Consider the following 12,164-nt stretch of genomic DNA (forward strand, 5'->3'; position numbering starts at 1 on the left):
GACTGCATGGAGGGTCGGCACTCCTAATCTCTGTGCTGTTCAAGGGTCAGGTGCGGTTACAAATAATCCTGAAAGTCTCCCTAACTTGTAAAATTCAATGAGTATTACTCAACAAAATACATGAAGTTGACTGCTAACAAAAACAGAGGCAACCTTCACTGTAAGTTATAATGTTGGTATAGCTACCCAGTTTGTAAAGGAACCAAAAATTCTCATGTTCACAGGAGGGCTTAAAAAAGAGGGGGAAGTAGCTGACTGATCTTTACACATATAAAAACTGATGTTCATTGTAAAACTGAAAACAGTGTATGCATAAAAGTGGTAACTACAGAAGTAGTAGTAATCAGTAAGAGGAAGCTACCATGGAAATCAAAAGCCGCACTGAATAATCTATCATTTTAACCCTATGAATCACCTGTATGCTCCTTGATATAAAAGACCCATTTTGTGAGCTGCAGATGCTATCCAATTTAAGATCACATCTGTACAAAATACACTAAGATAGAAAGGAAAGGAAAGTGGAAGAAAAACAACCCGTTACAGGATGTTGACAAGTATCAGTACCAAGGTTTTAGCACACCACATACCACTAAAACAACACACCAGGTTCCTTCAACACCACCCTACTCTGGCTTTCGATTTTAACCTACGCAAGTAACTGCAGTCAAGTGTAACAAAACACTATTTTCATATCTTAAGTTCTCTTAGGAGAAAACCAGTATACTTACCAGGCTCAGTTACCACATAAAGCAATTCAATCCAACTCCAGTGTCCTACGGTTTCAGGTGAACTGAAGACAGATTTGTTATTTCTCCCTTTATCACACCTCCACGGATGGCGACCCAGAGACACCAACTACAAGGCCAAAGGGGAACTGAAAGCCTTATCATGTGCCTGGGGTGCATGATATCCCTAGAGCTATCCAGAGAGCTCCCCAGAGACTGCACACTTACAGACCTGTCAATCACCTCTACTACCAATCACCTCTGAAGTCATACCAGGTTGTTAATATCTCTCATTTCTACTAACAACTGCTTTCCTAAAAGTATTTCTCACAGGCTCATGAATGTATTTTAACTGGCACTCACTGATGGAATTAGCACGAATGCAAATACTACCATTGTATTCACTACACTTGCCAAAATAAACTGAGACTAGAGTTCTGCCCACCTTGTCTGACTGCATCCGCAGTGCCTGTACCTAGGAGATACTTAATCGAAATGCTGTAAATTGGATGAACTTAGCTAACAAGTAACAGAATTCTGTTAAATCACGTACTGTTTACAAGAAGAACATTTGCTAAAACCTGGGAACCTTCTAACAGTGCTATCTGTTGTAACAGGATCTAACAGGATGATGAGTTTTTCTAATAAAGCAAACAAAAGTTGCAGAAAAAGTCAGACACGACTGAGCACACAAGCAAAACAAAAATTGCTTTTTTTTTTTTTCCTATTAAGATAAATGACTTTCCTCTGTATCCCAAAACCATACTCAATGAAAATTATAGAATTTTAAGAGAAGAAAGCTTGGAGCCTAAGTTATGAAACAGATGGGCTCCAGTTTCAGAGTAACATAAACTGCTATCAATTCATTCAAAAATTTTTGCATAATTACATACTTAAGATGGCATTTTAGGAATAATCATTTTATTCTACTTTTTTTTTTTTTTTTTACTATGCTAAGTAGTTGGTTAGGCATTAGAGAAGTTACAACTGACAAATATAAGCTTCCACTTTTTCAACTTTCATTTACCAGAGGAAAATCGATGAGGAAAGCGTTAACTCTGTCAATGCAAACAGTTCCTCTCTTCCCAGTTTTCAAGTAACAGTGTTCTCTACTAACTTAAACCAACATTTTCCTGCCCTCTCATTCTATTTTTAGATTGTGATAGGTTATCATCTTTGATTTACATTATCAATGTGTATATGGCTACTGCAGCCAAGTCTTCTCTTCCCAAGGCTTAGGAGGCATACACTTCCAAAGTGCTCCCCTGCCAAGTCATTAATAACAGCGTTTGATAATCCCCCTGTCCTCTGTCTCCCTTCACTTGAGCAGAGCTGTTTCTGTCTCCGTTGGATATTACAGAATGGGTTCCCAGTGTTATCACAATGAATGAAGGATTTGGTAAGGCAATGCATTATCACAGGCTTCCTTTGCTAGCTAAGAAGATAATATTCGAGAACACATCAGTTTCTCTCCAGCTTTAAGAAAACGCTGAGGCTCTTTACCGCTCTGAACTAAAAGTCTGGAAATGATAAATTTAAGAACAGCCAAGTGCATCTGATACATGCTATTAGAGGTGCTAAGCAATACATCTAAAACGAGCTTATTCAAAGGCCACACAAAGAAGTACAATAGATTCCTTAGGACGGACAAGTTTCCAGGATTCTACTACCATCAGCGCCAGTGATCTTCCAAAAACCACTGCTAAATAACTTCACTGTCTGGATACGTTTTCTCCATGTTTTGAGAAGGCATAGGTGAACACGCTGAAATGATGAGTGGCTACTCTCCAGGGCCTTACAATCTCTAAAAGGACGGGGAGGTGGAAGGGGGTGGAATAAGTGAAATTCTTGAATAAGAATACCATGGAAAGCAATTTTCCTGTTAGTTGTGAAAGACTGGAAAATTTTTCACTGCAACCTTTCCTCCTTTGCTGGAAGTAGGAAAATTTCTAACACCTCTCTGCCCTTTGAGTCACAGCCGTGGGGACCTGTGCATCCCCCACGAAAGCAGGAAGTCGGTTTCTCTAGTCTAGGCCCGTCGGGTATCCCAAACTTGAAGGCAAAACTTCTGAAAGCCCACCCCCGACTGCCCCTCACCCGAGACCACTGCGAGCTCCAGCGTAAACGCGCTCTTGCTGGGAAGGAGTAGCGCGCAGGGCTCGCTCGGAACACCTTCCTCTCCACGTTTGGCCGGTGGCAAGAGGGCACTCGGGTTCTCGCCAGAAGTGGAGGCGGCGCACCGGGCAGATCAGCTGCGAGAGGAACCGTGGCCGCCAAAGGCGGGCGGCTCGTCCACGCGGCCGGAGAAGTCCCGAAACAAAGCGCACGGCTTGCGGGCGGTGGGCAGACGGGGAGCTTCACCAGCTCCTCACCGCGGCCTGCGGCGTCGCCAGGTGGGGTCGCGCGCCTCCCGGGGGAGGGTGGGTTTCCGAGGGTCTGACCGGCGCCGAGATCATCGGAAGCGAGCCCCGGGAGGAGAGAAGGCCGGGAGGGAGAGGCGAACGCCGCGGGGCGAAGGCGGCGCCTGCCGGGCTGCTGGGCCCCCGGGACGTGCTGCCGGCCCCGCTCCGGCCTCCCCAGCGCCGCCCGCCCGCCCCCCGCCCCAGGCAGCCACACAAAGGGGCGGCCGGGCGCGCCGGCCGCGGCGGCGGCGGGGCCGGACCCGGGACAGCGGCCGCCCCGCCGCGCCCCCACCTTTGTCCGCCGCGTCCCGCGCCCCCGCCGAAGAGCCCGCCGCCAGCATCCTGCCAGTTACCCGGGTGAGGAGCGGTCTCATCTGCTCGCCGGTCCCGTCCGCCTCCATGGTCTGCCGTCCAGTCCGCTGCGCGGCCGCTCCGCTGTTGCCCCGTGCGCTCCGCCCGCCGCCTAGAGCCCGGCGCGCGAGGGGAAACGAACTTGCGCTCGTCCGCGAGGAGCGCGCGTGGGGCGAGCCTGCGCGCGAGACCGTAGCGCGTGCGCGGCGGCAGGCGGGCTGCCTCTCGCGGGGCCCGAGGCCGCAGCGGGTAACGTGGAGCGAGAACTGAGCCAGCCGCAGGCCCGGCGGGGAGGCGGGCGCCGCGGATGCGAGGGGCGGGGCCCGGCCGTGACGCGCCGCGCAGGCCCCGCCCGCGGCCTGCGGGCGCCGCGGGCCTCCGGGACGCGCGCCGGCCCCGCGGCCGGGCGCTGGAGCGGGGCGGGAAGAGGCGGGCGGCGCGCGGCGCCGCCCACCGGAGGCCCTCGGGGCTTCAAGATCGTCTCCGCGCCGTGCCACCTCCTCGAGAGGCCTGCTCCTCTTTGTCAAATCTTTAGTGACCGAAGCTAAGCGTGTAGCTCATCTGTCCTCATCCGAGGTGGGGTGGGAGTCACCGCGGAGCCCACCTTCTAATCACGTTCCTCCAGGCGGGAGGGAAGAAGGTCGCCCCCTTCCCAAGGACGCTCACCGGAACCCCAAAGGAGCTAGGTGGTCAGGACTCCTCTCAGTTCTACGGCCAGAAACCCCAGCTGGGGCGGGGCGGGGGCGCGGAGGCGACAGGGGTGAAAGAGGGCACACCTCTGGCCAGGCATCCTCGCGTGCTGGGGCCCCTGGCCGGGCACCGCGGCGGCCCCACGCTCGAGTCCGTCCTCTGGGGCGCTCCCACTCCACATGCACAGCTCTGACTGCGGATAGTGAGGTGCTTCCCACGCAGGTCATTTAAGGATTGGGTGAATATCCATCTGTAAACGTGCTTGGCGGGTATCATGCTTATCATAGGCATTACTGTCAACTGCGTCGTCTTTAAGTGTTCAGAAAAGAGAACAGAAATAACTAAATCAGTGCTATGGAAGGAAAGTGTATATTACAGCAGGTCTGGAGCGCTTATACTATCCATCTCAAAATGGGTATTAGTCAAGCTCTTTGTCAGAAATAGTCAAGTATCCTGGATTACTCCTTCCTGGGCTGGGTCTTAGTCCCCTTTTCCCAAGTTGCCCAGAGTGTTAGTTCTAGGTGGGCATCTTACTTTGTATATAAACCAAATGTGCTACCCTTTACAGAAGCCTACATGGGACTTCCCTGGTGGTCCAGTGGTTAAGATTTTGCCTTCCAATGCAAGGGTTGAGGGTGTGATCCCTGATGGGGGAGCTAAGATCTCACATGCCTCAGGGCAGAAAAACCAAAACATTAAAAAAGAGAGAGAGTGAGAGAAGCAATATTGTAACAAATTCAACAAAGACTTAAAGAAGTCAACAATTAGACTCTCTGTAAATTAAGGCAGACTTGCTGCATGTCTGATCCACACAACACCACAACATATGTTCTGTTGTCACCCGTTTTACAGATGAGGAGGCCAAGGCTCAGCAAGATCAGTTCAGTTCAGTTCAGTTCAGTCGCTCAGTCGGGTCCGACTCTTTGTAACCCCATGGACTGCAGTACCCCAGACTTCCCTGTGCATCACCAACTCCCAGAGCTTACTCAAACTCATGTTCATTGAGTCGGTGATGCCATCCAACCGTCTCATCCTCTGTCCTCCGCTTTTCCTCCTGCCTTCAATCTTTCCCAGCATCAGGGTCTTTTCCAATGAGTCAGTTCTTCACATCAGGTGGCCAAAGTATTGGAGTTTCAGCTTCAGCATCAGTCCTTCCAATGAATATTCAGGACTGATTTCCTCTAGAATGGACTGATTGGATCTCCTTGCTGTCCAAGGGACTCTCAAGAGTCTTTTCCAACACCACAGTTCAAAAACATCAATTCTTTGGTGCTCAGCAAGATAACTAGTTTTAAATCCTGGTCACTGGAACTTCTCTTTCTATTGCACCATTTCTGAAAGAGATGGGAATACCAGACCACCTAACCTGCCTCTTGAGAAACCTGTATGCAGGTCAGAAAACAACAGTTAGAAATGAACATGGAACAACAGACTGGTTCCAAATAGGACAAGGAGTACATCAAAGCTGTATATTGTCACCCTGCTTATTTAACTTATATGCAGAGTACATCATGAGAAACGCTGGGCTGGATGAAGCAGGAGCTGGAATCAAGATTGCCGGGAGAAATACCAATAACCTCAGATATGCAGATGACACCACCCTTGTGGCAGAAAGTGAAGAAGAATTAAAGAGCCTCTTGATGAAAGTGAAAGAGGAGAGTGAAAAAGTTGGCTTAAAGCTCAACATTCAGAAAACAAAGATCATGGCATCCAGTCCCATCACTTCATGGCAAATAGATGGGGAAACAGTGGAAACAGTGGCTGACTTTATTTGAGGGGGCTCCAAAATCACTACAGATGGTGATTGCAGCCATGAACTTAAAAGGTGCTTACTCCTTGGAAGGAAAGTTATGACCAACCTAGACAGCATATTAAAAAGCAGAGACATCACTTTGCCAACAAAGGTCCTTCTAGTCAAGGCTATGGTTTTTCCAGTGGTCATGTATGGATGTGAGAGTTGGACTGTGAAGAAAGCTGAACGCCAAAGAATTGATGCTTTTGAACTGTGGTGTTGGAGAAGACTCTTGACAGTCCCTTGGACTGCAAGGACATCCAACCAGTCCATCCTAAAAGAGATCAGTCCTGGGTGTTCATTGGTAGGACTGATGTTGAAGCTAAACTCCAAAACTTGGGCCACCTGATGCAAAGAGCTGACTCATTTGAAAAGACCCTGATGCTGGGAAAGATTGAGGGCAGGAGGAGAAGGGGACCACAGAGGATGAGATGGTTGGATGACATCACCAACTCGATGGACATGGGTTTGGGTGAACTCCAGGAGTTGGTGATGGACAGGGAGGCCTGGCATACTCAGTTCATGGGGTCACAAAGGGTCTGACATGACTGAGCGACTGAACTGAACTGAATGCCTCATGAAAGAAAGTTGAACACTGATAAAGAAAAAGAATGAAAAGATGAAACAAGGATGAAAAGGAAAGAATATGAAGAAAGAGGGAAACTGGAATTTAAAAAGGCAAAAAAGGAGCCTCCTAAAGTTGTTTAAGCCATCAGTCACTTCTATCCATACTATCACAATGTGAGTGTGATTTATATTGAAGAATTAAATCTGGGCTCATCCACCTGATGCGAAGAACCAACTCATTAGAAAAGACCCTGATGCTTGGAAAGATTGAAAGCGGGAGAAGAAGGGGAAGACAGGACGAGATGGCTGGATGACATCACTGACTCAATAGATATGAGTTTAAGCAAGCTCCCAGAGATAGTGAATGACAGGGAAGCCTGGCACGCTGCATTCCATGGGGTCGCAAAGAGTTGGACATGACTTAGCAACTGAAAAACAACAATTCTTGAAATGAAGCTTCCCTACCAAAAAACTATAATTAGTGTGTACTAAACACCTTCTATCACCCTTCTCTGCTTTATTTTTCTATACAGCAGTTATTTTTATAACTTTTTATATATTTATGCTTCAGTATGTTTATTGTCCGGAGAAGGCAATGGCACCCCACTCCAGTACTCTTGTACTCTTGCTTCTTAACCCACATACAGGCTTCTCAGGAGACAGGTAAGGTGGTCTGATACTTCCATTTCTTTAAGAATTTTCCACAGTTTGTTGTGATCCACACAGTCAAAGGTTTTAGCATAATCAATGATTTTTAACATTAAGCACACATTAACATGTACTCCATGTAAGCTTCATGCAAACAGTAATTTTTTTTTGCCTGTTGTATTCCCAGCATGCCTAGAACAGTGGTTGGTCTTTCTGAGGTCTCTGCACCTGGGTTAATTCAATGATTGTGGTAGACAGGGAAGAGAGAAGGCAAGCATCCCTAAGACCTAGGATCATCCTGGGAGGCATCTGAGGATATGGCTAAAGTAGTGACAGGAGCAGAGGAGGAACCTGTATCCTTGGTGCCAGAATTGAAAGAGCTGAGTAGGCAACTTCAAGAAGGGCTTAAAAACATATGCTCAGGAGACCACGCTAGAAAAATGAATTGTGGAAAGAAAAATCCAACTTGTGAAAAGAACAAGATAAGCCATTGGTTTATTTGGTCCAAAATTATTTTTTGAGTGACTTCTGTGTTGCTACGTACTTTTTTCTCTCCTCACTTCATCCCACCTGCTGGAAAAATAATGTAGTAAAAGTCTGAATTAGAGAATGGATTACTCTCAAGTGCCCACTTAATTCATATTCAGCCAGAGTTCATCCCGAGGTGATGGTTTTAGTAAGTAAAGGAGATAATGTGTTACAATTGCTTTCATCCTAATGGAGATGGCTATAATGTGTTCAAAAGTTCTGAAAGGCAAATTGTTATCTTAGTCTTTTAAATATTCAGTCAGAATGTAGCACAGGGAAACATTTGCTAAACAAAGATGGATGTGCACCTGAATTCTTCACTCACAATGAACTATAGTACCACAAATTACTGACAATTAGCTGTATCCCAGATTCAGGACACTTCCTGGGTTTCTGGAACAGTCGGTAGTACTAGTAGGGATTCGGATACCATCCCTTGGCAAGATCTTCATCCTGAGATGCAAACAATCTTCCCCCAACAGTCCCCTATGAGCCAGAACCTTTTTTTTTTTTTCTTTTAAGAAAAATAGTCTCTCTGTCATTTTGAAAAGTGTTAGCTGAGGATCCCTTGGCAATTCTCTCTCTCCTCCTTAGCTCTTCTTGGTGGTAGCTGCAATGTAAACCATTCCAATCATCTCATTCTATAAGGAAAACTGAAATCCTTGGAATAGTGTTTCCAAGAGCACCAGAGCAGCCACGAGAAGGGAAAGACAAAAGAAAATAGTTGAAAAAATTCCTTTTATTTCTGCAGGCTAGGCCTACAGATGTGCTAAGTCACTTCAGTCGTGTCTGACTCTTTGAGACCCTGTGGACTGTAGCCCACCAGGCTCGCCATCCATGGGATTCTCCAGGCAAGGATACTGGAGTGGGTTGCCATTTCCTTCTCCACAGATAAGTTAAAACAAAACAAAACCAAAAAGCCCACACCTAATCTCATAGAGTTCAGCGTGGAAACCAATCAAGAAACGAATGTACATTACATTGTGGGAATCTCTAACATGGGACTTTCTGTACAATGGACACTTTTCAACGATTGTGGTTTCTTACTAATATGTGCAAAGACTTTTGTATGTCTGTTTCTGAATTCTTTTATCCTCGTGTATTCAAAAGGAACTACAATTATTGAAACTAAATATTGTGAGCATAATTATGGTCAAATAACATAGCAAGTTAGGAAGGCATCTGGGACCAGCTGGTCTAGACAGCTCATTGTTTCTTTTGATCCATGTCTTTGACCACATCAGGCCCTAGTTGCAGTAGCGGGATTTTCTTTGCATCACGCAGGATCTTTCATTGCAGGGCGCAGGCTCAGCAGCTGTGGCACCTGGGCTTAGTTTTCCCATGGCATGTGGGATCTTAGTTCCCCAACCAGGGATTGAACCTGCATCCCCTACATTGGAAGGAGGATTTTTAACCACTGGACCAACAGGGAAGTCCCTCATTGTTCGTTTAGCAATGCCATTTTCTCCCGTGTCAGTTCAGAGTTGTTGGCCACCATCTAGCTTGCTCAGGCATCGGAATAGGTGCTCGACTGTTGAGGGACAGGTGGCAAGTGAGTACAGTACTGGCGCTCCAAGATGTGTCAACAAAGTCCCTTTGCAGACTGTCGGACGTCTGGTTGTAGGCGGTGCTCTTTCAAAGTCAGAGTCCATCTCCCGCACACCTGGGCACAGCTGGGTATGGTTTATGTTTCAGTTGCTTTCCCGAGACCGTTCCTCTTCGTGCTTGGGCTGGGGGTGCATTGAGAGCCCTTGCTGATGGTTTGTTTTCTTCTCAGGACCACTCTTTTTATGTTATAGCTAAGTTTCAATAAATGCTTACCTCTTTTACAAAAGTGGTCCCTTCAACTGGGCCCATGCCTGAGACTACAATGAATTTTGGAGAAGAATTCACCTGAACCGAAGGGGAAATCTAAAATCCCAAGGCCTCATTTTGGGAAATGTAGACAAAAACGTAGTAGACTTCCAGGGAGGCAGAGATGGAAGAAAATGTCTTTTTGCCATGGAATCAAAACTCTCAAAACAAAACTCTCCACACATGAATGTTGAAATGAGTAGTTGGATTGCTTTAGATTGTCTCAGAGTATTCATAATAACCCCATTTTAAAATAATCTAAAACTAACACTGGATATGTCACATCATGCCTCTGAACTTCTGTCCTCTCATCTATAAAATGGGGATAATTGAGGCCATAATTCCTTATCTTCAGTTGCAAGCTCCATAAATGTCTGAAAAGCTTATGGCTTTTCACAACTCCTTTGGCTACAAAAACCTAACCTCGACCAAGATGAGGCTGTTGATATTCTTTATCTCTCACTGTGGCTGCCCATATTCCTCATTACTGAAATACTAATGTGCCTGAAAACAGGATGTTGTCCCAGACACTACTAGGAGTGTTTCATAACGTTTGTAACTGGCATTATATTACGTGTCTAAAGTCTGATAAATTCTGAAATCTAAACTATCTGGCCCTAAGGGTTTTAAATAGAAGATTACAGACCTGTGAATACTTGATCTGTTTAATTCAAAGATGTTACAAAAGCCAAATAAGGTAATAAATAAGAAAACACTTGCCAGGATGGTGCTGCACCTCGTTAACCATGCAGAGTCCTAGGTATGCTACTAGAGCTCCTGTGTGGAGGCTCTCTCCTCCTGCAGTGGGAGCAGCTCCCAGCTTCTCCTTGTCATCTTGCATCTTCCTTTCCTGCCCCACAACCACGCCCTCCATCTCCCTAAAATATCTCTTAGAAGCAGCTGCCTGTGGTTAGGGGCTCCTTCCCACCCACGAGCAGTCTGGGTATCTCTTGTACCTCTTCTGTAGCTTTGCTAAACTTGGGCTGGTAAGGAATTGCCAAAAAAGAGTGGGAAGAAATCAGATCATGTGGGAATGTAAGCCCTTGAAGTGCTTCTGAATGTTCTCCAGTCATTCTGGAAACTTCTGCAATCTTCTCTGCTTGAGGCCAGAGGCCAAGTATACAGTACAACCTGTGCTTCTGGGTGAACGAGGACACCTACTATCTCTCTACACACACACACGCACACACAAACATAAGCAGCATTAAGCCCTAGTCTATTCAGGTAAATTAGCTTTCCTTTCTTATACCAACTGATTCCTTTAGTGGGAATAGCTAGTTTATCACCTACTCCAGTGTTCTTGCCTGGAGAATCCCAGGGACGGCGGAGCCTGGTGGGCTGCCGTCTATGGGGTCGCACAGAGTTGGACATGACTGAATCGACTTAGCAGCAGCAGCAGCTAGTTGATCACTCATCACCAGGCAAGCCCACCCACACGGCAGCTTGTCTTAAATATAACATGTGTCCTCGTAACTTGGTGTAACTAGTACTGAAGTGTTCTAAGGCTTCCTTTTCCTTTCCTTTTCATAACTAAAGTTCGTTAAGAACGATTACACACAACTAAAAATTGAGTGGGCAGAGGAAGCTGAAAAAGGTATTTTACAAAGTATGAAGCTACAAGCACTGGCATTTCATCTTTTATTAGAGACAATCAACCAGAAAAAACACTGAGAATTTGGAAAAGTTTCCATTTAAGAACCGAAAATATATCCCTTGCCAATGGGAATACTAGTATTATTATTGTTATTGTTGTTAATATTAGTATTATTAGCCACTTGCTATATTTCCCTCTTTAAATGCCAATTAACAATAGTGCTTATGATGTAAGCAGAGATACAGACCATGACTCCAGTCATCAGCTGCCCATTGTATATAAAGATGCTCTGACTACTTACCATCAGTAGGACATGTTCTTCGAGACTGTGGTGCAGTAGCAGAGATAAGTTGATATGGCTCTTTCTGTGTGCTACTTATGATATTCATTTATGAAAATATATTGTCAGAGTTAGGAATGCAAGTCGGGGATCACAGAACACATGGAAGCTAATTGGAGCGTCAACAAATCTAATCTATTTTCTCCTGTTCATGGGTCACAGTAGATCCATCTATTCAAGGATAATTCCTAGCTTCTCCCTCTAACAATGCTCTCTGGCCTAAACTGGTATGATCTTCCTGAAAAGCAATTTGGCAACATGTATTAATCTAAAAAAAGGGCATGTCCTTCCATCCTGCGATTTCATGATGAGGACTGTCTTCTAAGATGAGTCATAGCTATGGACATAGATTTATATTCAAAGAGGTTTGTGCCAATGTTATGTATGAAAGTAAAAAATGTAAAATCATATATGCACTGCTGCTGCTGCTGCTAAGTCGCTTCAGTTGTGCCTGACTCTGTGTGACCCCCTAGACAGCAGCCCACCAGGCTCTCTGTCCATGGGATTCTCCAGGCAAGAACACTGGAGTGGGTTGCCATTTCCTTCTCCAGTGCATGCATGCATGCTAAGTCACTTCAGTCGTGCCCAACTCTGTGCGACCCTGTGGACAACAGCCCACCAGGCCCCTCTGTCCATGGAATTCTCTAGGCAAGAATACTGGAATGGGTTGCCA

At 46.0% G+C, this 12,164-nt stretch overlaps 1 protein-coding gene across 4 annotated transcripts in view; it reads right to left on the reverse strand.

The window, feature by feature from the left end:
- The window catches only part of SLC4A7 (solute carrier family 4 member 7), a 124,643-nt gene extending 120,892 nt beyond the window's left edge, over nt 1-3,751 (reverse strand). Inside the window, exon 1 of one of the 4 annotated variants that reach the window (XR_009732385.1) lies at nt 3,481-3,751. Coding sequence is in view for 2 of the 4 variants with exons in the window: in XM_061395700.1 (XP_061251684.1) it covers nt 3,481-3,528 (48 nt within the window). In the remaining 2 variants the exon portion in view is untranslated. Of the gene's footprint in view, nt 1-2,822; nt 3,238-3,480 lie in introns of those variants that run through there. The other 3 variants (XM_061395700.1, XM_061395697.1, XM_061395696.1) reach the window with 3 other exon arrangements.
- Nucleotides 3,752-12,164: the final 8,413 nt, after the last annotated feature.

The sequence above is a fragment of the Bos javanicus genome, chromosome 22 (genome assembly GCF_032452875.1).
Source record: "Bos javanicus breed banteng chromosome 22, ARS-OSU_banteng_1.0, whole genome shotgun sequence".
Classification (NCBI taxonomy): domain Eukaryota; kingdom Metazoa; phylum Chordata; class Mammalia; order Artiodactyla; family Bovidae; genus Bos; species Bos javanicus.